This window comes from Cryptomeria japonica, chromosome 11 (assembly GCF_030272615.1).
Source record: "Cryptomeria japonica chromosome 11, Sugi_1.0, whole genome shotgun sequence".
NCBI lineage: Eukaryota > Viridiplantae > Streptophyta > Pinopsida > Cupressales > Cupressaceae > Cryptomeria > Cryptomeria japonica.
Window position 1 is genome coordinate 6,831,013 of NC_081415.1, and position 26,292 is coordinate 6,857,304.

The 26,292-nt window shown below is 35.1% G+C and overlaps 1 protein-coding gene across 1 annotated transcript; it reads right to left on the reverse strand.

Annotated features, from left to right (window-relative positions):
• Window positions 1–17,454: 17,454 nt before the first annotated feature.
• Window positions 17,455–25,881, reverse strand: LOC131043523 (uncharacterized). Its single transcript, XM_057976734.2, has 2 exons — window positions 24,296–25,881; window positions 17,455–17,492 (listed from the first exon to the last, which is right to left on the reverse strand). The coding sequence occupies exon 1, from the start codon at window positions 25,879–25,881 to the stop codon at window positions 24,322–24,324; it is 1,560 nt and encodes a 519-aa protein (XP_057832717.2). The 3' UTR covers window positions 17,455–17,492; window positions 24,296–24,321.
• Window positions 25,882–26,292: the final 411 nt, after the last annotated feature.

The following is a 26,292-nucleotide window of genomic DNA, read 5'->3' on the forward strand; positions in this document are numbered from 1 at the left end:
CAGAAAAGAGGCCAATTTATCGATAAGAATGATAGAACATGATAGGAGCAAACAGACTGACAATTAGAGACCGGATGCATGAAAGACAAGCAATTGCCACACATAGCATATGCCGACTTCACACAGCTATAGCAGAGACAGTGGGATTGGAGATCTGATGTGGTGGATGCCGGGACGATAGAGGAGTATGAGCGATGGTTTGCACGAGGACGACTAGTGCCATTGATAGATCCTGATATTCCGGTACCGAGGAGACAAGAGGACTTCCCACTCACAGGAGAGGAGGGAGATGATGAGGATGAGGAGGATGAGGGCGGGGATGAGGATGAGGGGGATGACAAGGACGAAGATGATGAGGATGATGATTATGAGCTAGACTCAGCTGATCAGGAGTCATTGCAAGATATACCCATAGAGCCGGAGATAGCTAGGATAGAGGAGATGGAGATGTGCAGGGCTACCATAGCGAGTCAGCATGATCACATTGCAACTTTAGAGAGATAGAATGCCATCTTGAGGATAGAGCAGGATCAATTCAGAGCAGAGATAGCCAGACTTATAGCAGCTTGAGATACAGCGATAGCTCAGGCACAATGAGAAGAATAGAGAGTCACTGAGTACATTGGGTCGATTAGGGATGCTAGTGCATGGGAGATGGCATAGATGTTGGTAGAGACAGGAGAGGAGATACGCCATTGGAGGACACTATATGAGAGTGCAGTTCCACCAGAGTAGAGAGCAGCTTCATATCGGGCACGATCGAGGACAGAGAGCAAGGCATGCTCACGGAGGTCAGTGAGCAACATGGGGGTGAGTGGACCTATGAGACCACCACAGCCAGGACCAGGAGGGACATCATCCTTGAGACATGGTAGGGATGAGGAGGATAGAGGGAGCAACTAGTGACAGAGGCACGTACTCCTTAGGACAGAGACAGATGTAGTTTGACATTATGTAGTCAACCTGCGGGCCATACTTAGGACAGACAGTCCAATTTTGTACTCTGATATTATTTTGATATATGATATGATATGCATCAATATGATGGGATGCAATGTGTTATGACTTATGTTATTTTCCATGTATGGATGACTTATGTACTATTTATGTACCATTGTGGAACATGTATGAATGTATTTTTTGTGTTGTTGATGCATATGAAATGGATAAAAATGCTTGATGTGATGCTTGATGTAATGCGAATGTACTAACCAAATGGATGCAGGATGCAACTTATGTTTTTGGAGATCGGAGCACTAGACCGAACTGACTATCCGAACTGACAAAAAAAATGTTAGTAAGAAGAAATGAGACAAAGGACAGTTAGAGACAAAGAAAAACTTGCTTTCAGTAATGCACTTTGTAGGTGAGAACCTTTTATTTAATGTAGCAAAATGGATGCGTAGCATCATGGCATGGAAGGCTAGAGCTGAAATGCAACCCTTTTTGCAAAAGACAAACACATCATAGACAAACAACAATCACAACAAAAAAAGAAAGGAACCATGAACCATCCCGGTCACTCTAAATCACTCAGTGACATCATCGAGCAGCATATGAACATGATCGAAGATAAATCAATAAATGATAAGACTCGCTAATTCCAACAAGTTAAACAAACATCTTGATCTGCATTGTCAAAAGTTGAATGTGTTGATAGGACGATCAAGTTGTCTGGTTTCAGGGAATGCGATACCCCATCTAAGATAGGACACAGTCTGGTTTCGAGTATACCACACCCTATATAAGACTCATGATAATGTGCCAAGGATGAATGATAGTGATGCTGATGTTCGATTGATATGACAATTGTGATCAGTTTGAATGTCTGGTTGAACAATTCATCTATGAATGCATGATTTCATTAAAGCACAATGTTTGAAGCGAGTGTCATTGGAGGTATGCTCAGTGATCTGTCTATGCACAAAGGGATCATTTATTGACAAAATGCAAAATGCTTGTTTTTGGATTTAGAGTTTCTTGAGGACATTAGTTGATTTTTTTTGGATTTTTTTCAGGACATTACTTGATTTTTTTTTTGGATTTTTTTAGGACATTTTTCAATTTTTTTGGATTTTTTTTCAGGACATTGTTCAATTTTTATGATTTTGCCCCCAGTGTCTAGCAAGGCAAGGAATATGATAGGTGAATAAATAGGCTTTCTGAAATGTTGGTGGATAGAGGGAAGACAAAGGCCTTTTATCATGGAGACAATGCGGATGCAATTTTCAAGGGCTATGGCGTGATGGGACAAGAGACTGGATATGACAATGTAAAGCAGGAACATGGCATGAGGGACATGTCAAGAGGTTTTTGAAACTATGTTTAAATTTTGCGTCCTTTTGTCAGATCAAGATCAAGGAATGAAAAAGAGTGTATGGATAGTGATAAGATATGGATAGGATAAGCAAGACCAAGAATGGATAAGGGACATGGACTGAAGGTCGGGATAGGATATGGGATAGTGGCAGAAAGTTGCAATAAGCCAGGGAATATGGATGAAAGGTTGTAATAAGAAAATGGATAAATACCAAAAGCTATGATGGACTAAAAGTTGCAAACAAGATGCATGATGCTCATGACGATCCTTAGCCTTGTCAAGATCAAAGGTGGAAAGGGAAAATGGACATGAGGGACAATAGGATAATGGAGGAGTATGACATGGTATGATAGGATAATGAAGGGCAATAGGATATGAAGGAGGAAACCTACCCCCAAGTGTGGTGTGCAAGAAGTTCATAGATTACGCATGATGCTTGTTTGCTAGGTTTTCACCAGTGGATGAATTATTTTTGCTTTACTTTTTTTCTTTTGTCTTTTTTTTTTGTGTGTGTATTTTTGAGCTTTTTCAATAGAAGATGGACACATGATAGGGGATGGAAGAAGGACTCAAACATCCTTTTGTTTGGATAGTAGCCTTGAAATGAATGGATCGTGACCTTTAAAAGTATGCTCAAAGACGTTGGTAGGATAAGGACATGGAAAGTAATATGAAACTAAGGCAAGGATTTATGTAAAGGATTGGACCAAAGGGATGGAAGGATGGAAAATATGCATTGGATAATAGGTAGGGTATTGGAAGAATTGGGCTTTAGTGGATGGAAATGAAGGCAAGATCGACATTGGCACACACCTTGAGGGGTGATGGACTAATGGAGGAAAGAGGTATTTTGGATATTGAGATTTTGATGAAGGAAAGGCTATGGATTTTGGGACATAAGGGCCCAAAACGGATGAAGAAGGTGGTGGAGGAATAGACTTGGAAGGTTTGGATGGAGGAATAGCAATTTTAGATGCCAATTTTGATGTTTCTTTAGGCTTTTGTGCTTCAAGGAGCCGCTTAGGGATCCACATGGTTTTTTATTTTTCATTCTTTTGTGGTTCCTTGGAGTGCATTGCCAATACAAGGGATTTAGGAACCCATATATATTTTGACTTTTGTTTTTGAGCAATGGGCCTTTGTGACCTTTTGGATCATATTTTTCTTTGCTTTGACATGTTGATTATATTGGACATGTTGATCCTTGAATACATGTGGATTTCTAGACTGATGACTTTTATACTTGGCATCCAAATTGCTTGGAGGGGGAAAGGAATGCATGGATGGATATGGATGAAATGGAGTTCTTTTGGATGGATGAAATTTACTCAAGGATTTGTGCCTTTTCTGACCTTGCATAGAGGACGAAGGAATATAAGGACCTAAGATGGATGGAAAGTATGATGGGGAAGGGATATGTTTGGATTTTGAAGGGATGTTGGATTTAGTAGGGGTACCCACGTCTTGAGGAATTTCACTGAGGCCATGACCCTTAATATTTTCTTTAACATGAAGGAATGCTTGCTTATGGTGATCTACTCCTTTGCCTTTATGAATATCTTGACTTGTAGGATACTCTTTTCTTTGGGAAGAAGACACGAGTCAATTATGAGGTGGATATGATATGAGAGAAATAATGAGATCTTGAAGTGGATCGGATTGCAACAAAGTGGAAGAACCCATTGTGCATGTCGAGGGTTCATGAACATCTTGCACTGACACATTAGAATCATGAGTGGGATTAGGATCATGAGGGGGACTAGGATTTTGTAGTGGACATGGTTCAATGATAGGCTCTTCAAGAGATCAAATGGGAGAAATAATGGGATCATCAAAAGAAATGTGATCTTGGAGTGTATATGGAGCATTAGGACAAGGAGATGGAGGAACAAGTGGATCTTGTGGAGGATCTGAAGGAATAATTTGATCTTGACAAGGAGGAAGATCATTGGAATCCTCTTTAAAGGTGCTTTGCTCTTGACTTTCAATGGGATCATCATAAAGGATGGAAAGGATATCTTGATCTTTCTCAGGAAGTGGAATGTCAATGGGATTTGAAAGGACACTGTGTTCATGAAATGGAATGGGATCATTTGGGATTGGATGAACTGGGATATCTTGATCTTGCCCGGGGAATAGAGTGTCAATAGGACTTTGGATAAGATGGACAAGAATAGGGGAATCATCATGAGTTTCTGGGAAGATGAGATCCTGGTCAACAATTGGATGGGATGATAAGGTTTCGGGATCTTGATCTTGATCTATTTTAACACGCATTTCTTTATGCTCTAAATTATCCTCTTGACATGGTGTTAGACTTTGGATATGCATGGGGGATTCTGACAAGGGATCAATGGTTTGGCATGAAGGAAATGCATTTTGAACATTTGTGATGGATTCTGGCAAGGAATCAATGCTTGAACATGAGGAAGAGGGACTTCGAATGGGGTCCTCTAAAACAGGTAATGGAAATAAAGTGCATGGTGGCATTGGGTCTTGTATTTCTGAAACATGAATTGGATTCTCTTGGCAATCAATCATGGATAGCCCTTGGATAATTTCATCCTTGGATGTATTGTTTGATGAGGACAATATGGAAGGTTCTTCTAAAACTTTTAAAGGTGTAGGGATAGATGCCACTGGAGAGTCAATTTGCTTGCAAGGGGATGAGGCATTGCTAGACATAAGTGTATTATTTTGATCTTCCTCAAAGAACTCACTTGGTAATTTCCTTAAGAGCATTGCAATAAAGCCACCTTTCTTTCGAGGTTTTGACATGGTTGTATCTGGAATTTGAACTTGTTTGGCAAGGAGTTGGTTCTGATCTAATGTCATGTTTTGATATTGGACTTGGTTCAATTGTTCTAACATGTTTGAAACTTGGGTTGGTGTGTGCTGCAACCTTTGTTTTTGAATGTTGGGTTGTGGTTGTTGACATTGATATTCCACCATTGGTTGAACCATTTGTGGACATTGTATAGTTGGTTGGACATATTGTTGAAATTGGACCATTGGTTGTATTGGTTGTATATGTTGAACAATTGGTTGAACCATTGGTTGCATTGGTTGAAAATCTGATTGACAGTAAACACCTTCTTTTTCTTGTTGTGGAGGCACATAATGTTGAAATTGATGTTGTCTCTTTTCTTGAAATTATTTCATCATCTCTATTTGTGAGAGGAGAGCCGGTATGTCTGATCGTTCAAGAAGAGATCTTACATCAATTGGCTCAATCTTTGGATTTCGACCTAGAAATTTTTGAAACATTTTGGACATTTGTGATCTATTCTTCTCAATGTTTTTCACTCTTTGTTCCAATATCTCCTCTTCTTGAGCTAGTTTCTCCTCTAGTTTTTGTATTTGGACATTTACATCATCATGATAAGTTTGATCCAAGTTCTGAGACATGTAGAGATTAGATTGACATGATTGATTGCTCATATGTGATGACATGGCTTCGTAAGAAGGTTGAGATCTCATTTCAACAAACATGTCACTATGCAATGCAACTAATGGGATTGACAAATGCAACCTAAAGGAATGACAATGCAATCTATGGCAAGAATGCAACCTATGTTTTTGTTGTTTTTCAAGATTCGGACAAACTTTTTGGAATGCAAACCTAAAGACTCAACCTTGGGAAGTTGAAATGAAGCCAAGACCTTAAAGGAAAAAGGACCAAATGACAATAGGACAAGTTGACAATGTCTCACCTATATGCTTGGATACTAAGCTAGGTTTGACAAAAATGATATTAATGAAAGGACAAATTTTAGACAAGGTCAAGACTCCCTTAACAACAACTTAGGGTATCATCCAAAGTTTTGATTTTTCAAGTTTGACAAACCAAATTTTGACACTATATGCAAAGTAACAATTACTATGCAAATGACCCTAATATGCTATGATAATGACCTGAGCCTAGGTTGAATTATGAAATGGTATTACTCTAATTCAAGAGGACACATGCAAATGGATGACCCTTATTGATATGCAAAGGAGTATGACCTAGATGAAACCTAACCTTGGTACTTGATAATGACTTTCCAAAATGCAAACCTAGGATGAACCTAAATCTAAGTGACATGAATGTTGAGACAAGATTTTGAAAACTGTTTGACAACCATGTTTGAAGGTGTTTTGAACTTTGTTGGATGAAATGTTCTTGTGTTTAACCTTGTTTTGGATCGATTTGTCTTGCTTTTGAAATGAGATGAAATTCAACTTTTGACAAGCAAATAAGACAAGATATTTCAACTTAGACTCAATGCAATCATGCTCATGCATAGATTTCTTATTGTAGGCAAGGACATTAGGTACTTGAGAGCTAGACTCGTTATGGGATTCAAGGAGAATACATAGATGCTTGACCCCACGGGCTCCCCTCCACGGCACTCACTTCTCAGGGCAGCCAAGCATCAATCCCCATGGAAATCTCCCCATGGCGAACTTCGTATCTCTTCCAAGTATCCGAACTCGTCCTTCTCAAGCAACTAGAAGGATTTTTGGCCTCTAAATACAAAGTGTTTAGTAAGGATTTTTGTTAAGTGTTACTCCTTGGTGTCACACAAGTGTGATTGAGACATTAAGCCCACCAAGATACCAAAAAAATGTAGTCACGCAAGCATGATTTAGACCGTGAGGCCCTACTTAGATGTTGATATGAGAAAGAGTCCAAGGGTCATCACTTCCCAAGTAACTGCAATTCCCATGTAACCCTTCCTTCAAAGCTTTCGCCCATCAGGTATTTTTTTATAGTGAGTTAGAATGCCAAGGTATTCTAGCCGTACTCACTTTGGGTCGTTCCCTTCTCATGATTATCACTTGCTTGCAAAAGCAAATGGTCAGGAAGGCAAGCCCTCTAAAGGTGACACACAATCAAAAACATGAGCATGGTATCGAAGATCTGGATTTCTAATCACCCTAAGAAGGATGAGAGCATACTCTCCTACTCCAATGTCAAAATCATCAATCAAAGCAAACATATATTCATTCCATCCTATTTAGAAATCATACTAGGTGCCTAAATATTAATTACAAACACAAAGTTTAGTTGTAGTCCAAGGCAACCTGCAAAAACCCAAGTCAGAAGTTTGATATGTTTAGTCTTTGACTATCAAACCTGCATAAAATTTGTTAGTAGTTTCATTTGTTGTCTTTGTCATGCGTAATGCCAAGGTGCTGCACAGAGAATCAGTACCAAAGAAAACCAGAATACAAGAACAGAATGCAAAAAAAAAAAAAAATCTTTTTTTTTTTACACAAGCGCAAATTGCCTTAACACAGGTGCAGATCTCTTTGACACAGGCGTAGAAGTGCCCAAAAAGGTCTGAATTGCTCTGTTTCTTGGATTTTTCACCTGCAAATCAACTCAAAAACACTCAAAAACATAGTTAAGGGGTTAGATGGTTAGTTTCACGTCGGGTTCACCAATTAATGTAGCTAGGAAATTGGAAATCATCACAAGCAATTCAATATTAGTCATAGCTCAATCACAAAAGCTCAAATGCAATGATCAATCCTAAAAGCACTCAATAAAGACATGAAAACAAGACATCAATTCAAACGCAAGCCATTGCAAACTTGAATGTCTTCTTCATGTGGCTCCATTGTCCTTCTTTCTCCTTCAAATAGCTTTGTTTTGTGGATCTCACCTACAAGTGCATACACATGAGATGAAAGCAAGATTGATGAGACGACAACATAAGGGTACTATAAGCATGATTGATTCAACCAGGGATCAGGGACCTCGATTGAAGAAATTCATCCAATTTATAGACAAATTGGAGAAAAGACAAGATTAGCATGAAACTGATATTAGAGGCAATTGATTTCAAAAATGGCAAAATTGAGTTGAAGAAAGAAGGTTATGACACCTTCTATGTCATGAATTATGACATATTTCCAATGCAAAGGTTAGAGGACTAAAAGCTTTATGACATCTTGCTATGCCAATAGTATGACACATGAGAAATTCATGCTTCCATCGAAGCACAAAAATAGGGAGAGACTAGAGAGGAATTGATTAGGTTGAAATTGAATAGCAAATTAGAAAATAGGTGGAAATTAGGAATTAGGAAAATTAGAAATGAGGTGGAAATTAGGAATTAGGAAAATTAGAAATGATGAAATTAGAAAATTAGAAATTGATGAAATTAGAAAATTAGGTGAATTAATTAACAAATTTTCATTCATTAATTTATTCACAAAAAGAGAGGGAATTAATTAGCCAATTAAATAAATATTTAATTGTGACAAAAAGACTTAGGATAAATAAATAAATTATTTAACCTAGAGGGAAAATGACAAACAAGATTAAATGAATAAATCATAAAATCTTAGAAGATGAATTAGAAATGCAAGGATGACAATTAGGTCTTGACAAAAGATGATTGATGTCGATTCAATAATGATTTTAATTGGCAGAGGATCAATGCTAATAAATGATTTGATTGATAAATGCACCAATTGATGAGGAACAATGACTAATTTATCCAAATTGATATGATTCAAAAGGACGATGATCAATGACAAATCGATCGCAAAATGACAAGATTGACAAGTTGATAAGGATCGACCAAAATCATGAATGAAAATTGTTATTGAAAAGACCTAATTTGAAAGCGAGACAAATGAAGAATGTAGAAGAAGGACTCAATGCTCACAAATGATAAAGACCAAGTGCACGACATAGAAGAAATGTTAATGTGACGCAAAAATACCTAAAATAAGGCAATGCGCCAATGTTAAAGTATGACTCTGCAAGCGTTGACCATTTTTAGATGTCTACAGAGCTTATCCCACATTGCCTTTGCATCATTGCAGCCTTCTAGATCATTAAACTCTCAATCGGTCAATGCAGATGTTATTTCAATCATAGCTTGAATATGTTCTTGTTTTGCCCTTATCTCTTCCATTGTCAATGGATAGGTGCTCGGTGTAATGAAATCATTCTCGAGATAATAAACAGCATATTATCCAATTCCTGATAAGTGCAGCTTCATCCTTTTCTGCCATGTAGGGAAACTTGACTTGTTCAGCTTCGGTGCATCCCTCTTATGCATCTTGGATCTTTGCCTCAAGTGCCTTTAAACTTTTTCTCCTGGAGTCCAAAGCTCTGATACCAATTGATAAGTTCTAACACTGAATGTAAAGTATAGATGCCAAGCAATAAGATGAGAGGGGGGGGGTGAATCATACAAACTTAAACTTCAATAATATCAACTGATTCAACCTCGGTAACTTTATCAGAAAAACATTAAAGCATGCAGACCTATAAACAGATTAGATCATAAAACATATAACACCAGATTTAACGTGGAAACCCAAATATGGAAAAACCACTGTGGGATTTCGGACCCACTAAGAAATATACTCTTCTAGAGTATGCTCGGTTAAAACAAATCCTGTTAAAGATTACAAACACATTGCTAGATGTGACCCGGTTAAGGGATTTCCCTCAGATCTGTTAGGATCTTCACCTTGTTATAAGTGACCTTGTGAAAGGAATATAAACACTCAATCAGAATACCACCTTGCTAGAGGATTTACAAATAAAGATTGTTAAGTCCACTCGGTTAAGAGATTTTCTATCACTTCACAAAATAACAATAATGAAAATATATATCTGCAACTTCACATCTAAAAATGCTAAAGCATATTCTTATTTGCTCAATACAATCTAGACATAAGATTTATCTAGTCCTCTACTATGCTCTATACTCTGTTATTCAAACAGTTCTTCAAGCTTCTGTGCTCGGTAATCACTATGTAGCATCCTGGTGCATACACTTGCCTGCATACATTGTTTATCAACAATTCCTTATTTATAAACAATAGCTAACCACTTTAATCTCCTTGATCACATTTCTCATGATCAATCATAGCCATCAGATCTTCAAACTTGACTAGGTTCAATGTACTTAGATCTAAAAACATTTTACCTCGCCTTGAAACTTGCATATATTTCTTGAAACTTGTGCTAAGGTATTGCAGTTCAATCTGAGCTGTAGATCTTCCTGCCGATTTTACATTGCCATAGATCTTTAACAAATTTCATACACATTGTATCAATCATTTAATCAACTCCAGCTCATCAACTTCCATCATTAAATAATGCTTGTATTCATTCAATGTATTCTGTTATAGCTTTGTTGCAACTTGGTGAACACTAAACTTCACTCGGTAGACATTCTGCCTTCATTAGCCGATAGCGATAACCTTAGGTTTTACTGACTAGGCTCCTTAGGGTTTACCGACTAGGTTCTTTGTTTGGTAACATAGTATAGTATCAACCTTGCAATAAATAACATATGTTGAATATCAAAACAATCTAAACATCATGATCTCATCATTGTCTAGCTCAGTAATAGTTGCCCATTGAATAACTTATTCATCATATTCTTTCTTGTGTCTTTTACCGTGTTAGGGTTTCAAGCAGATCCAAAGAAAATATGAACTAACAATTATATGGAGATTTAAATACAAAAGATAAAGAAATAAAACAAGACACAGATAACACAGAGATTTAACGTGGTTCACCCAGAATGGGTTACGTCCACCATACACAGCCATCCAATCTTTCTTATTATCCAGCAAAAATAGTACATCAACCTTACAATGCCTTAAGCATCCCAGTCGCTTATAACATGCATTTTTAGGGCAACAAACAAAGTCGGCCTTTTTAGGGTTTTATTACAATGTCGGTTTTCATCAACAAAAAATGGCGAGGATACATGCTGAGTGTACAGTACTTTGTTGATCAGTCGCCACATTTCAACATACTGACATCTTAATTCTCTTCAAAACATACTTCTTAAGATATTGCAACATCATACGAAATCAAAAAATCAATTTCTTGACATCAATGACAAAATAATAATATTAAGATAGTAAAATATCCTTAATCAGTTATATCCATAGTCATCAACAACCTTCTCAATATTCTTAATGAAATGCCAACAGTCCTATGGCCCTTTAAGATACAATATGACCCCTTAGCACACCATATAGCCCCTAACGATTCCATATTGTATCCTAAGGGGTTATAAAATGCCATATGGTATCCTAAGACCTGTTATAAGATACCATATGACTCATTAGGACACAATATGACCCCTAACAACACCTAAGGGGTCATAGGACATCATATAAACCCTTAGGACATAATATAAACCCTAACAACACCTAATGGATCATATGGTGCCCTAAGTGGTCATATGACATCCTATGACCCCTTAAGACACAATATGACCCCTTAGCACACCATACAACCCCTAACAACACCATATGTTGTCCTAAGGGGTCATAGGACACCATATAACCTGTTAGGACACAATATGACCCCAAATGACACCTAAAGGATCATATGTTGTCCTAAGGGGTCATATGGTGTCCTAAGGGGTCATAGGACACCATATGACCCCTTAGGACACAATATGACCCCTAACAACACTTTAGGGGTCATATGGTGTCCTTAGTGGTCATATGATATCTTATGACCCCTTAGCACACCATACAAACTCTAACGACACAATATGGTATCTTAAGGAGTCATAGGATGCCATATGACCCCTTAGGAGACCATACGACCCATAACAACACCATATAGTGTTTTAAGGAGTCATATGGTGTCCCAAGAGGTCATAGGACACCATATGACCCTTTAAGACACAATATGACCCCTTAGCATACCATATGACCTCTAACAACATCATATAGTGTCCTAAGAATTCATATGACACCATATGACTCATTAGGACACAATATAACCCCTAACGACACATAAGGGGTCATATGGTAAAGTTAGAGGTGAGGATAGGTATGACAGAGAGATGACATTTGGGGAAGAGAGAATTAGAGAGAGTTTGGGGTAATTAGGTGTTGGGAGGAGAGGGGGGATGGGAAAGTATCAACAAAGGGAGAGAGGGAGAGATGAGGAGAGAGGTTAAAAGAGAGAGTTCTATAGATAAGGTAATTAGGGGAAGGAGAGGGGGGGATAGAGAGGGAGGGAGTATCAACAAAGGAAGAGGGGTGAGAGATGGGGACAAAATCTCTCTAGTTCATCTCTTTGTTAATACTTCTCTCTTCCCCTCTGCTCCCCCTAATTATCCTCTCCCTATCACTCTGTTCACCTCTGTCCACATCTCTCCCTCTCTCATTTTGTTGATACTTACTCTTTTCCCTCTCTTCTTATCCAATAATTACACCCAACTCTCTCTCACATTATTTCTTTCCCTCAATTACCCTTGATCACCTCTCTCCTCCTATGGGTTTATAGATAATTCCCTCTCCCCCTCTCCCCACCCCCTAATTACTCTCTATTTCTCTCTTCTCTCTTTATTGATACTTTCCCCTATCCCCCTCTCCTCCTACCCCCTAATAATCTCAAGCTCTCCCTCTCATTCTCTCTTCACCCCAATCACCCCCTCCCTCTCTCTCTTCACCTTCCACCTAATTACCTCTATCCCTCTCTCTCACACTCTCTCTTCCCCCCAATTAATATCTCCTTCTCACCTCTCTCCCCCTCTCCTTGTTTTGATACTTCCCTACGCCTCTCCTAGTCCCCTTCGAATTTTGTTGCTAGAGATGAGAAGGAAATGCAGAGAGACTAGTCTAGATCTTAGGGAAGAGAGAATGACATAGAGGAGGAAATTATGAAGAGGTATAAATCTAAGCACCTTTTAGAGCTTGAGAGAATGAATGAGGTATTCAAAGACAATTAGAGATATAGGTCTAGAGAGAGATGCATAAATATGGGCAAAAGAGAGGGAGGAAGAAACAAACAAGTGGAGTGATAGGTTTAGGAGAGAGAGGTGAAGAAAGGAACAAACATAGATAACATGGTTTATCAAAATTTATCGAAATCAATAAAATTCATGAATTTTCTATTAGTAATTAATTATTTAATTTATTTTGAGATGATTGTTACAAAAATTCATGCAATAGAGAAATCATATGAAAAAGTCATGATTTTTTTATGTTTTAAAAATGAAGGATGAATTTAAATGAATTATAATTATTTTTTAAAACAAATAATTGAAAACATACCTATTCCATATCATATAGCTCTTAATCACCTTTCCAACGCCTATTAAAAATCAAAATTTTGATATAAAACACAAAAGTTATGCCCAATTTACTAAAATATATTTTTTTTATTTTTTTCAAAAACGGATATCCGATTTGGATATCTGATTTTAACGGATATCCAATTTTAAAACATAAATTTTTCCCTCCATCTTTTCATTTGAGTTTGCTTTGGGATTTGGCTTGGAAGTGACAAGCTTGGAAAGTCCACTAAAAAAACGTGTTTTTTTAGTATTCCTTGATTTTCTAGACTTTACCTTGGTGGTTGATGACTTTTCTTATAGCCAAAATTGATAAAATGAAAAGGGTTTTTTAAGGATGTTCTCATCTTTCCAAATAAATAGGGCTTGTCTTATTTTGACTTTAATAAATAATTATTATTTATTTTCTAATTGAATTCTAACAAAAGTCCTAATTAATAGAATGTTTGAAAAACACTCATAACTTTCAAACCGTATAGCATTTTTTGAATTCAAAACATGCTTCACATCCTATGCTTCATACACTATAGGGAAAAATTAAAAAAAATTGAATTTCATAAGGTTTTGACCAAGTTAAGGCGGTCAGACGTAGGAGGTTTTGAATTTCTGAAAAAGGTATAGTAAAAACATCAAAAATAATTATTTACTTTATTAAAAAATTATAAAAAAATATGTGTCACATCTGGACATGAGTTTAATAAATATATTATAAATATTATAAAAAAATATTATGGTTTTATTGTGATTAGGGTGGTCAGACATACACTTACTTCTTATCTTTTTCTTGAAATTTTAGTACCGTTGCTTTGAAATTTGAAATTTTCATCAAATAGGATTTTGTTTTTCAAAAAACAACTAGTAGCTTAGAAACTAAATTTAATTTTCTATAGATTTTGTTCTTACATATTTTAAAAATAATGTTCATAACTAATTCAATTTTTCATGTCAAGTTGCATAACTCTAATTTTTTGAAATTTCATTGCCACTTAAGGGCCTATTTTGGCACACCATGATCCTGCACATAACCAAGGGACACCATAGGGTTACAATAAGTGGTGTCAATAGAGTTCTGCAACATAACAAAAGGAGGTTGCTATAGAGTAGCAAGAAGTTGTGACAAAACAACACTAGAAGTAGGTCCAGTTGCAGAAGAACATGGCTGCAAAATAGGAGTAGGAGTGGGGACCTCAGGAAATGAGGCCACAAAAGGAGGAACAAGAACATCAGTAGTTGTGAGGGGCATGACATGAACTAGAGAGGAGACATCATCCTCATGAGAGGAGAAAATAGACGTAGAGTTAAGAGCATTGACTGTTAAGTGATCAAAAGTAGCATTCCTCCACCAAAATGACTTGTTATTCTTAGTTATTGTCAAGCATTTATATAACATTTCATATTATTTTACTCTGTTGCATACATTATTTCATTAAATGAATAATTATTTTATATAGACACTTAGGATATACAAGATTAACACGCCTAATCCTAACATTCTTCCACTTGATATTCACACTATAAAAGCATGACGGGTTCTAAAAAATGAGCTAACCACCAAGGGCACAAACATGCCACATCAATAGAATCTTATGTGCTCATAAGTATATTAAGACATCTTAAAACATTGACCAAGAGACCACAATCTTGACTACAACACTTTCATTCTCCTTCATGACCAAATAGATAGATAATAAATTGGATCCTAGAACACACTTTGAATTCTACAAAGAAAAGCATCATATCATTCCTCAATCTAAACATGTAGATCTTCTCCATAACAGGACCAAGTATCTACTAAATATTCAACTCAATATGCATAATAACAACCATTACCAATTGCTAACACATCTAACTAGTCATAATTCAAAAATTCTATTACCTTTTAAAATAAACAATTGATGAGGTTTGTACTACCATATAGTAAAATTATCATAAATTATATACATTCATATTTATGAATGATCCATAATATCATATACTTGAATGTCTTACACATGTCCTATGATTCATTCATCATTCTTCATTGATATAAATATATATTACATATATATTTTACACTTCTTTATATTCTCACATATATTTAATAAATATTATTTTGCACATGTTTCCATACTCTTATCTCCCACTTTTGTCTCTTTATATAGCCTCTTTATGGCTTTTCAAAATATCTTTACATCACATCTTTTCATAATAATTATCTTATTCCCATGATTTTTCCTTTTATTTTATAATATTTTACTCTTTTATATCTTATTTGGGACAATTAGAGGTGTTTTAAAGCTATACAAGGGGTATATAATTTATATATGGGTCTAAAAATTACCCAAATGACATTTGTGGTTCCTCACAACCTTGCCTTATATCATAACAACATTCTCCTCATGCCTAACATTGTCTTATCCTCAAGACAACTTAATGAAACAACTTTAATCCTTCATGATTATCTTTCTGTCCATGGTTCTTCCTTAGTAACAATGCTCTTTGTTTTTGTTACATGTTTTCACAAATTTTTTTACTCTTATTCTTTACTTAATTTGTTTTAGGAGAACCTTTGTTGGGACACTTAGTAGCACCCACCTTGGCATGCTCTATCTCTACTCATATATTTAAATTTCTCTTGATTGTTATCATATTTTACTTATGAATATTTATGCTTGTACAATTTTTTTAATATACACAAGATATTTTTCTAATCATATCTATTAATCCATCCATAATACATTTGTATAATTGCTTCTTCCACTTTTTATTCCAACACATTTTTTTAGAATGATCCTTTAGTCAACAAAGACTACAAATATGAAGATCCCTACACATTTCTTTTCTATGTCCTTTCCTATGACAATACGGACATTGTATTTCTTCAATAGATTTGTTTGAACTTGTTGTACTTGTAACATCATATTCTTTTCCATTTATAGGACCTTCATTATTTAGCCTCACAATTGATAAAATGTGCTTAATTGTTTTTCTTAAATATCCTATTCTTCTAATTGTTTTAAGATCAACATTCTTTGGAGAATATTCTTTGTCATTATCATCCCAAAATTATTTTATCTTGGGCCTTACACTTTTTATAAAAAAAAGATTAAGGTACATCCCATTTCTTAGATAATCCATTAAATGAATATAGCACAAATCATTTGTATCGCACACGACATTACATAATGTAGGCTTATACCTTAGGCACCAATTCTCCTTTTGACATATTGTAAGTGATTGATTCAGCCTATTATTTTATTCTTTCAAATTTAATACATCCTTCTCTAAATATTTTTTCTTTTCTCTTTCCTTTTTAGCCATCTCAATAATCAAAATCAACTTTACTCATAGTTCTACATTTTCTAATTTAACTTCCTTCAATTGCTGTTCAAGATTATTATTTTCTCATAAGAATTTAGATTTCTCCTTTTCTAACTCTTTTATCCTTTTCATAAATTCTAACTTAGCCATTTGAGCTTTCATCAATTCTTCTTTCAAAATATCTTTTACACACATTGAATTCTCATTTTCCTTCTTCAATCTTTTTCGAATCTTTTCTATTGAAAAAATATATTTTAAAAAAATAATTCGAAGTTTGCACTTCTCTAATTTTTAACACTAACTTCTTTGTTTGGAATGATCTCCCTCCTTATGCAACAACAACCAAGGTCCCACAATGCAATCAATATTGACAAAATAACCTTGATCAAAGTGTGAGGTTTAATATTCTCTTATAAATAGTAAGTCTTCATGTGATGCAATAAAAATGGAGAACTTATATATGCAATAAGTATAAGCCAAATTATCATAAATTATATACATTCATATGCATACATCCATAACATCATATATTCATAAACTTTAATGTCTTACACATGTCTTATAATTCATACATCATTCTTTATGGACATAAATATATTTTACATATATATTTCACACTTCTTAATATTCTCACATATATTTAATACATATTATTTCGCACATGGAAACATGTTAATCCACACTCTTATCTTCCATTTTTTTCTCTTTATATAACCTCTTTATGCCTTTTCATAATGTCTTTTAGATCTTTTTTTAATCACCTTTAGAAGCTCATTCGATAGAAGTAGTACAACTTACATAGCCTGCACAAAATAGTGCAATTATAGTTTAGAAAATACATTAAACCAACATTAATACACATCTTCTATATAGAGAGTACTAAACTTATATACTTCAAAAACTTCAAGAGCATTTTTCCGCAAACCAAACATTCTTGAATCTTAAAATAAAAACAAAAATTTACGTTGTTGAAATGGGGGAATAGACACTGGTTAGACAATAGAAGGAAAGAATGTATATTTCTATCCATAGGCGAGCGAATGACTACACAAGTATACTTTTAGACAAATTGAGTATCACAAGACCTTGTTCACCTACAAACATTATAACACACTATTTATCACCATGATAGGCATTGAAGTGAAAGCCATGTGATCATCAAAGAGTATGACAATTGTTTTCATAAACTAGTAATCTGGATTAGTTGTTTTCCTATAAACTAGTAATCTGGATTAGTTGTTTTCATAAACTAGTAAAAGTTTTTCTAAAAGGATTAAAGTAAGCGAAAAAAGGTCAACAGTTGTTAATCTTCCTCTTTTAAAAAAATGTATTGAGAACAAAATCTATTAGATGATTTGTTGATGGAAAAAAGCAGGTTAAGAAATTGTGTGGGCTGAAACCACCACAACGGATATACTTGAAGGTAATCTGCTTATTTTGCAGACGTTCAAAAGAGGGCATTTAGGATCCTGTTTAATAAAGAATTGTTGAGATTACTTCTAAACTGCATCTAATGCACCTTAAGCAAGAGTGGATCAAATTAAGGAGCGAAAATGTCGCGTAAAAATGATAGTCATATATTTAGGGATTAGTGCTATATTTAAGGCTTGTTCTTTAATCAAAAGACATCATATGAGAACTATGTAAGCTCTTGCAAATAGATTGCCTGTAGGGTAATCTATAAAAATAAATCTATGGAAATTGGATTGTCTTTTATAAGGACTCTCCTACTACAATTTTATTTCAGTTTGTAAGATAAAAAATAGAGATGAGTATAGTTCTATTCTGCACATTGACATTCAGTTTTAGTTTCATGGTATTAAAGCAAGCAATGTGAAGTAGCAAGAGTGCTAACGTAAGAGTTTTTGTTGCATGGGAAACTAGATAAAATACCCACGAAAAGGAAAGATGTGATTAGGGTTTGAACTACCACATAAAACAAACAAAAAGGCTACAATTTGCTTTTGCTGCAAACCAAAAAGGGCAGTGTAGAAACATCGAAAGAGTTTTTGTTTGGAGAGTGCCAACCGTTTCCTTTGGCTAATATCTGTTGCAAGATCATCCTTCCTTACTCCATGTAGTAGTAATTTGTATTGTATATGTTAGAATAAATCAGCATATGCATCAAAGAGTTTCAGTTGAAAACAATAAGTGAGCGTTGATCTGTCCTTTTCTCTAGTTAGCTGTCAATCTTTCAGCGGTTTGTTGTCAAGGAGCTTAACATATTTATAATTCCTTAAGAAGAAGAAGAAGAGGAATGAGCAATATTCCTTAAGTAGTTACATAAGTCTATTTTGATCTTCTTAGATGACATTCTGATTTTTAGCAAATCATGGGAAGAGCACTTGAGACGTTTAGATAAGGTGTTGGGTATCCTTGAGAATGAGTCTTTGTTTCCTAAGGAGTCCAAGTGTGAATTTCGTATGACAAAGTTATTATATCTTGAACACATAATAAACTCTAAGGGAGTTAGTGTTGATATTGAGAAAATTAAAGTTATTCTTGATTGTCCTCCACTTACTAACCTCTCACAATTGAAGGGTTTCTTTGGGCTATGTAGTTTCTAAAGGATATTTGTTAAATGATTTTCTTACTTGACTGCCCCACTTACAGATTTGATAAAAAAAAAGAGCCTCTACTTGGCTAAAATAATGCAATAAACTTTTAATCACTTCAAGTATATGATGAGTACGTTTCCTATTCTAGCTATTCCAAAATTTACCAAGCTTGTTAAGCTTGAGTGTGATGCTTCAAGTGACTTGGTATCGAAGATTTCCTAATGCAAAATAAATATCCTATTGCATTTTGAGGGTAGGAAGTTGAAAGGAAGTACAAAGAGTTATTCAATCTATGGTAAAGAGATGTTAGTTGTAATTCATGTTTTGGCCAAGTTCAAGCGATACTTGGTTGGGGGAAGATTCATTGTCAAAACAAATCACAATAGCCTCAAATACTTTCTATATCAGAAGGATCTCAATGGTAGGCAATAAAAATGGGTTAGCAAATTCAAATCCTATGATTTTGACATTAAATAGGTCAAGGGGAAGAGGAAAAAAGTGGTTGATACATTGTCAAGAAGGCCAAAATTGTGCTCAATTTCAAAGATAACAACAAATTGGAAGGAGCAATTACAAGCTGAATATGCAAAGAATTCTCTTGACAATAATATTCAAGATGACACATTACGTGATGATAGGTATGAGCTAAGAGAGGGTCGCATTTTCTACAAGAGAAGGATAATGATAGTGCTTGAAACTAATATTAAAATATAGATTTTTATGACATTTCATGATAATCCTATGGATGGTCACCATGGTTATTACAAGTTATATACTTGTAGATCCAAGATATATTCTAATGAAAATAAATGAAGGATGACATTCTTAAGTATGTTTGAGAGTGTCAACTATGCCAACAAAATAAAAATGAGCATACTTAACTTGCTTGTCTCCTACAAACCTACCTATTCCTACTTAGAAGTGGGAGAGTATCTCAATGGACTTCATCTCAACGCTTCCCAAGGTGGAAGGGAAGAATTGTATCTATGTGGTAATGGATATACTAACTAATTTTATTCACATTTTAATTATTTCAAGAAGGTATACAATAGTATAGGTGGTAGATTTTTTATTTAGAGAGGTGTTTAGATTGCATGGCAAACTTAAGAACATCATTAATGAAAAGGGTGCAACAAGTTCATGAGCTTAGTTTGGCAGAAGTTTTTCAAGTTGTGTGGTATTGAGTTGACTCCTAGCATTAGTTAGCACACTCAAATTGGTGAACAACCATAAATTATTAATAAATGGGTTGAAGGCTACCTACACAGTTATGTTTTAAGGAAGCCACTCTTTAGCACGTTCACTATGCTTGCAATGCCATGAAGGAACCTACAATATCCACCAATCATCGAGTCTATTAAATTCCAAGAGATTAATTGTTTCACTCATAGCCATGCTATAAACAACCTTCTTTAACAAGTGTCATCTTATCGATCATGTTTCTTAATGGATTTCTCAAGTAAATCTAATCTCCCCACACAATAATTAATAAAATAATGTTCCTTACATCTCCATGGATTAGTTCAAATATAAATATTTTTATTATATTTTATTGGCTAAAGTTGCAGCTAGAGCTTCTCTCTTACCTACCACTTTGATATATTTGGTGTCTCCCTTCCAAATAAAAGGCTCACCACCCTCATTTCAATGGGGGTTCCTTCTCAGTTTGTCTTTAGATACTTTCATCCTTTGTAATTCTTTGCCACTATAAAACAAGCTCAATGCCTTACAATTAATAAAATTGCTTGTTTCACCTCTTCTCAGCCTAATACATTGTGTAAATCCCGCTTAACTTCATGTTTGAATGTGTTTTTTTGCTTATCTAGATTTTTATATTGTGTAAAAATGATCTATGGGAATTATATGTGGATTCCCTCTACCCTCCTCCTATTTCTTACCTCCATATTTATTTGGAGAAACAAAGACCTATGTGAATCTTTCTAAAATCATTTATTGATTCTTTGTGTTGTTGTAAGAAAGGAGGAAATTCATAAAATATCAGTGCATCACGTCTTTTTCTTTTTTGCATTATTTTCTCCCTTTTTCCTAACAAATAAGCAGAGTAGGATTAGGCGTTAGGTTTAATCTATGTTGAGTTGAATCAACACATGCATCTAGATTTAGAAGTCAACTTTCATCGAATATTTGATCTTATCTACATGGGTCTCACACTTTGAGATCATTAAAATTGTATCACTAGGTTGTTGAACTCAAAATTGAACAAAAGGTGCAAAATTCAACAATAACAACACTACAACTAGATTGAAGAATATACAAGTAAATAGTAGTATTGTACATAAATGATAGCTACATATTTAAAAAATTGATTTATATAAAAGACTTTACTAAAGTGCTATTAGAAATAGATTAACTATAAAGTAATAAATAAATCTATACTTGTTGGATTGAGAATTTTTGGGACTCCCTTACACATAATGATAAGCATTTAACTATGTTTTAATTTGTCGGTTAAAAATAAAAAATACTACGGGTCTATATTTGGTTATGTACATCAATATTCAGTTTCAATTTCACTAAAAGAATGTACCTATTGAATCACAGAGAGAGAACCCTACTTATCCATCTTCCAAATGGTTGGCATGCTTTTTGTTTTATTATCAATTATATGTAAATTCCCCATCTTATCTAGCTCGATGTCTTGAACATGAAGTACCAATAACCAAGTGATCTAGATTGCAAGAGAATTTATGATCTATTGAAGTAGCAGTTGAACTCTCCTTAATTAACTAATCAGATTTAGAATAATTTAAGATGATCTTGTTCAAGTTGTTCATAAAGTACAATCTATACAAGTCATTATTAATTTACTTGTTAATAAATCCTTCTCAATTTTGATAAGAGTGGATGATTTTTATAGAGTGTGGAACAGATACTACTAAAAGGATCATATCACAAATTGTTATTTGTGTATCTAATATTTTAAATTAAAAATAGTATATTAGGGGAGAAGATCTAGTAGTTGAGCAACCTAACTTCGTGCTTCTCAAAATCTTATGGGGAAATTTTAAATCTCTGAATTTTATAGTAACTTACTTGGCAAGTCTCATGTTTATAACTAAGGTGTGATATCATCAAATATGATGCCACATCAACATCTTGGGAAAGGGAACCCCAAAAAAGGTGAGACCAATGATCATGCAAAAGGGAGAGCCATAGTTGTGGAGCTAATGTGACATCACATGATTGGTTTCTTTTAACAACTATGAGTAGTCATCATCAACAATAACAACTTTAAAGTCACAACTATTGGTGCAATGTTGTCAACAAGTGTGGCTATCAAATCAACAAGCCTGAGTATCAAATCAACAACTACTGTCACAACCATTAGAATACATTTAGGTATTGGGTCCTCTCCCCTACATAGTTTATTTCAAGTCTCACTGATACGTGCTCATTAAAATTCTCAATGGAAGCTTGAGCAACAAAAATTTGGCCAATAATGTTTTAATTGAAGATGTTGAAGTAGATTTGTTTTGTCTTGTAGCTGGTAATTGGAAATTACATATATGGTTAGCAAGATCACTTCAATTACTGAACAAATCTTACCATGTGTCAGTAGCACTAGTTGGTGTAAATTTATACAAGCAAAGAAAACATTTAAATAACACAAAACAACAAAAAGAATAACACAAGGACACGGGACAAACACTTATAGTAGTTCACCATAAAGACTACATCCACTCTCAACCAGAGAATATACTTCTACTAACCAGCATACAATAAATGATTGTACACATCTATTTATACATTTATATTCAGGGAGGAAACAAAGAATCTAGAGAAGGTGAGTGGTCATGTGACTATTGGGCTTCACATTCCAAAAAATTAGATCAGAAGAGCCAAGCTTGTTGTTTTAATAAAGTAGTCCGATATAACTATATAAATTTGATGGATCTTCATATAACCATTGGGCAATCTTATGTCTCATGGAAAGAGTAACATTGTTGATGGACCTTCATAGATTGTTTGAAGGGATTAAACTAGATCAGACAAAAGAAAAAATTAGTATCTCTTTCCTTTTTGGTTTCTAAAGAATCTTTATATGAAAATTATGTTCGAGTTAACCTACAATATACTCCTTACATAGTAAAGTAGCATATGCACATACATATCCTCCTCATCTCGGAAATTATGTGGAGATATCACATGTATATAGACCTAATGTTGATGAATCTTCAGAGGCTCTTTATAGGATAGAGGGGTTTAATCAATTTATATCTTTTGGTGAGATGTCCTTTGAATGCATCTCTTAAATGTTTGTGTTAATGCTGTTGTTGACTGGAGGACAAGATCAGCTGACACAATTAATGGAGTATTGTGATTGTTGACTGGAGGACAAGATCAGCTGACACAATTAATGGAGTGGTTGTGATTGTTGGAAACTGATTGCAACTAATGTGTGTTGAAAAATATTTCTAAATTTCCATTTCTATGTTTACATTCCTTATCCAGTTTCTATTCCAGTTTAAATTTGTTTTATGAAAATTGTCAAATAAACTTTTATGCATGACATAATAAGTTTCCTACAGTGGAAAGGAAACAGTCCATTATTGGTATTTGTGTATTGGGAACTGCTTATATATAAGCTGCCCTGTTTCCCTTTTATAATCAGTTTTCTACAGAATAATAAAATGTTTTTCACTATTGAAATTATGTTGAATATTTTCTGTGTGTAAAAATGGTTTTGTTGCAAGTGTTTATTATTCTTGTTTGTTGATGTATTTCTGTTATCATTATTATGCTGCTATTTTGAATTCTTCAGTGATCACTATCTCGAACATTACCGTGGAGTTATCACACATATTCAGCCCTAAAATCTAAACTTGGAGCAGTATTGCAAACTTCTGGAGACGTAACAGTGGACAACAATCACTGAACAACTAAATTTCTGTGCTTTTTGGGTAAACGATAGACAGTAACACTTGCCTGGTAATTCTACCCTTTCAAAAACTAAAAATAACTTTGAAAATGTGGTATTAGCTATATATACAAGAAATATAAGAGTGATACGCTTTCTTGAAACTTACCTGAAATTGGCTACCACTCTGAAAATTCAATTGGATGAGGATGACGAAGGCTGTGACAATGTAAGAGCAACCACTTGACGAAAATCATGGCGTTTGGTCTCGAAATAGTGAATACCGTATGCTTTTGGCCAATAGGTTAACCAGATGGAAGCTTGTACAATCCATTTCAATGTTTGTCCCTCGAAATTCCTGTAGATCTTCCATGTTATGGGCTTTCCATAATAGTCCCTGGCAAAGACTACTCCTCCTTCCTCAGTGAAAGCTTTATCAAAGGAACTCATAGATTTGCCGCTGAAAATTGAAATCTTTGTAGGTTCAGTCTTAAATACTGGCTTCCCAGTGGTTGAATCATATAGAGTCCAGTCTAACTTTGCATTGGTATTATTTAAGACAGAGTGCTGGAAGTTCCATTTCCCTATCCTCTCTGTGGATGTAGTTGATTTGGAAGCCTTGACACCCACCATATCAGTTTGGACTGCGGCCTCGCGGGCGTACCCCTTACCAATGTCTGTGATAGGGTTGGACGATGAGACACTCAAGGAAACACCCTGGACGCTAAATCCATTCTCAGGGCCAATTGTCAAACAGATCTTGGCCGGGAAGTGTCGTTCTTTTAGTAAACCACGTATACTTTTATCTGAAATTCCTTCCAAAGAAAGCACGTCGCACCTGACGTTATCCAGATGCAAGGACACTTTAATGCAATCAGAGCAGACATTGACAACTGGTTCGAATTGAAGAGTGCATTGCAGCTGGTGGTTATTCAAACCCCAAAGTAGACGATCTCGATCTACATCGGCCCATTTTAGATGTGCTTTTTTCCTTAAGCCCGAATATGTTTCTTCCGTCTTCAAGGAGGAGAGTGGAGAGTAGGACGTAATTATCCACGATCCCTCACTGCTTGAGTTGTATGAAATTCTTGACACCCTCTCAAAAATCCATTGCATCCACAATCGCTGATTGCTTGACTCTCTCTTAAAAATACTTTGTGTCCATGAACGATGGAACTTAGAGGATGAGAAGCTAAACAAAAATAAAGTGGAAGCCAAGAAACCCATGAAACGGTGTGTTCCCTCCAAGCCCATGAGTATCAGAGTATTGTGTTGTGTTTGTGCCAAAATTTCGAGCACAAGTTCATCGTCCATGGGATTTGGGAAAAAAGTACATCCAGCACAGATTAGAGAGTTAAATACAAGCCTGTACTTTTTGGGTTCAATTATGCGTGGCTCTAACTTCAATTCCCGGAACATGTCCAAGAATGTTGAGAAAGCTTCAGTACAGATAACTTTTGAGGAACGAAGTATGAATGGATCAATAAACATCCATAACAGCACTGGAAGCAAATTGTTTTGCATTGATTCTTCACTACAATTCCCCATATCATATCTCCCTATATCATATTTCCCTAAGAAATTGTTACCCTCAAGGAAATTGAAAGTGAGAGACATTTTTTCTTCGTAAGGCTTGGCGCAAAGTGATACTGAATATTTACCATCATAAAAAAAGGTAAGCTCGTTCGATTCAATCCCTCGTCCCTTCCATCCACATGCACGACATATCCACTCGTAAACATCTGGAAACTCCATGACTAGCACTGAATATTGAACAGAAAAGCCTTAACACTTCAAACGGCAGGGTTTGGGTACTACCTTATGAGCGGCACGGCACGTAAAGTGTCTGATTGGCTTTCCACAGTTCTTTGACATTTTCTCGTTACGGTAGGTAAGGAGGGCACTTCCCCTTTGATTTTTCTCAGTTTTATTGACCGAACACTGGCAGCTGGTGGACGTCAAAAATATTATAATTTTCTATTTTTCTTACTTGAATTGACCGAAGACTAGGCGGCTGGTGGTGGAATTCGAAAAATATTATAATTTTCTATTTTTTTTAAGAAGAGAGCTTTGTCTTTATAACACTTCAATAATTATGATATTGTTATAATTTTCAAGTCAAACTCATTGACTTATGTTTCACAAGAATCTATCTCTAAGAAGAAT

Bases quoted from the DNA above. Each gene is read 5' to 3' on its own strand.
- LOC131043523 (XM_057976734.2), bottom strand. From the start codon at position 25,881: ATGGAGTTTCCAGATGTTTACGAGTGGATATGTCGTGCATGTGGATGG.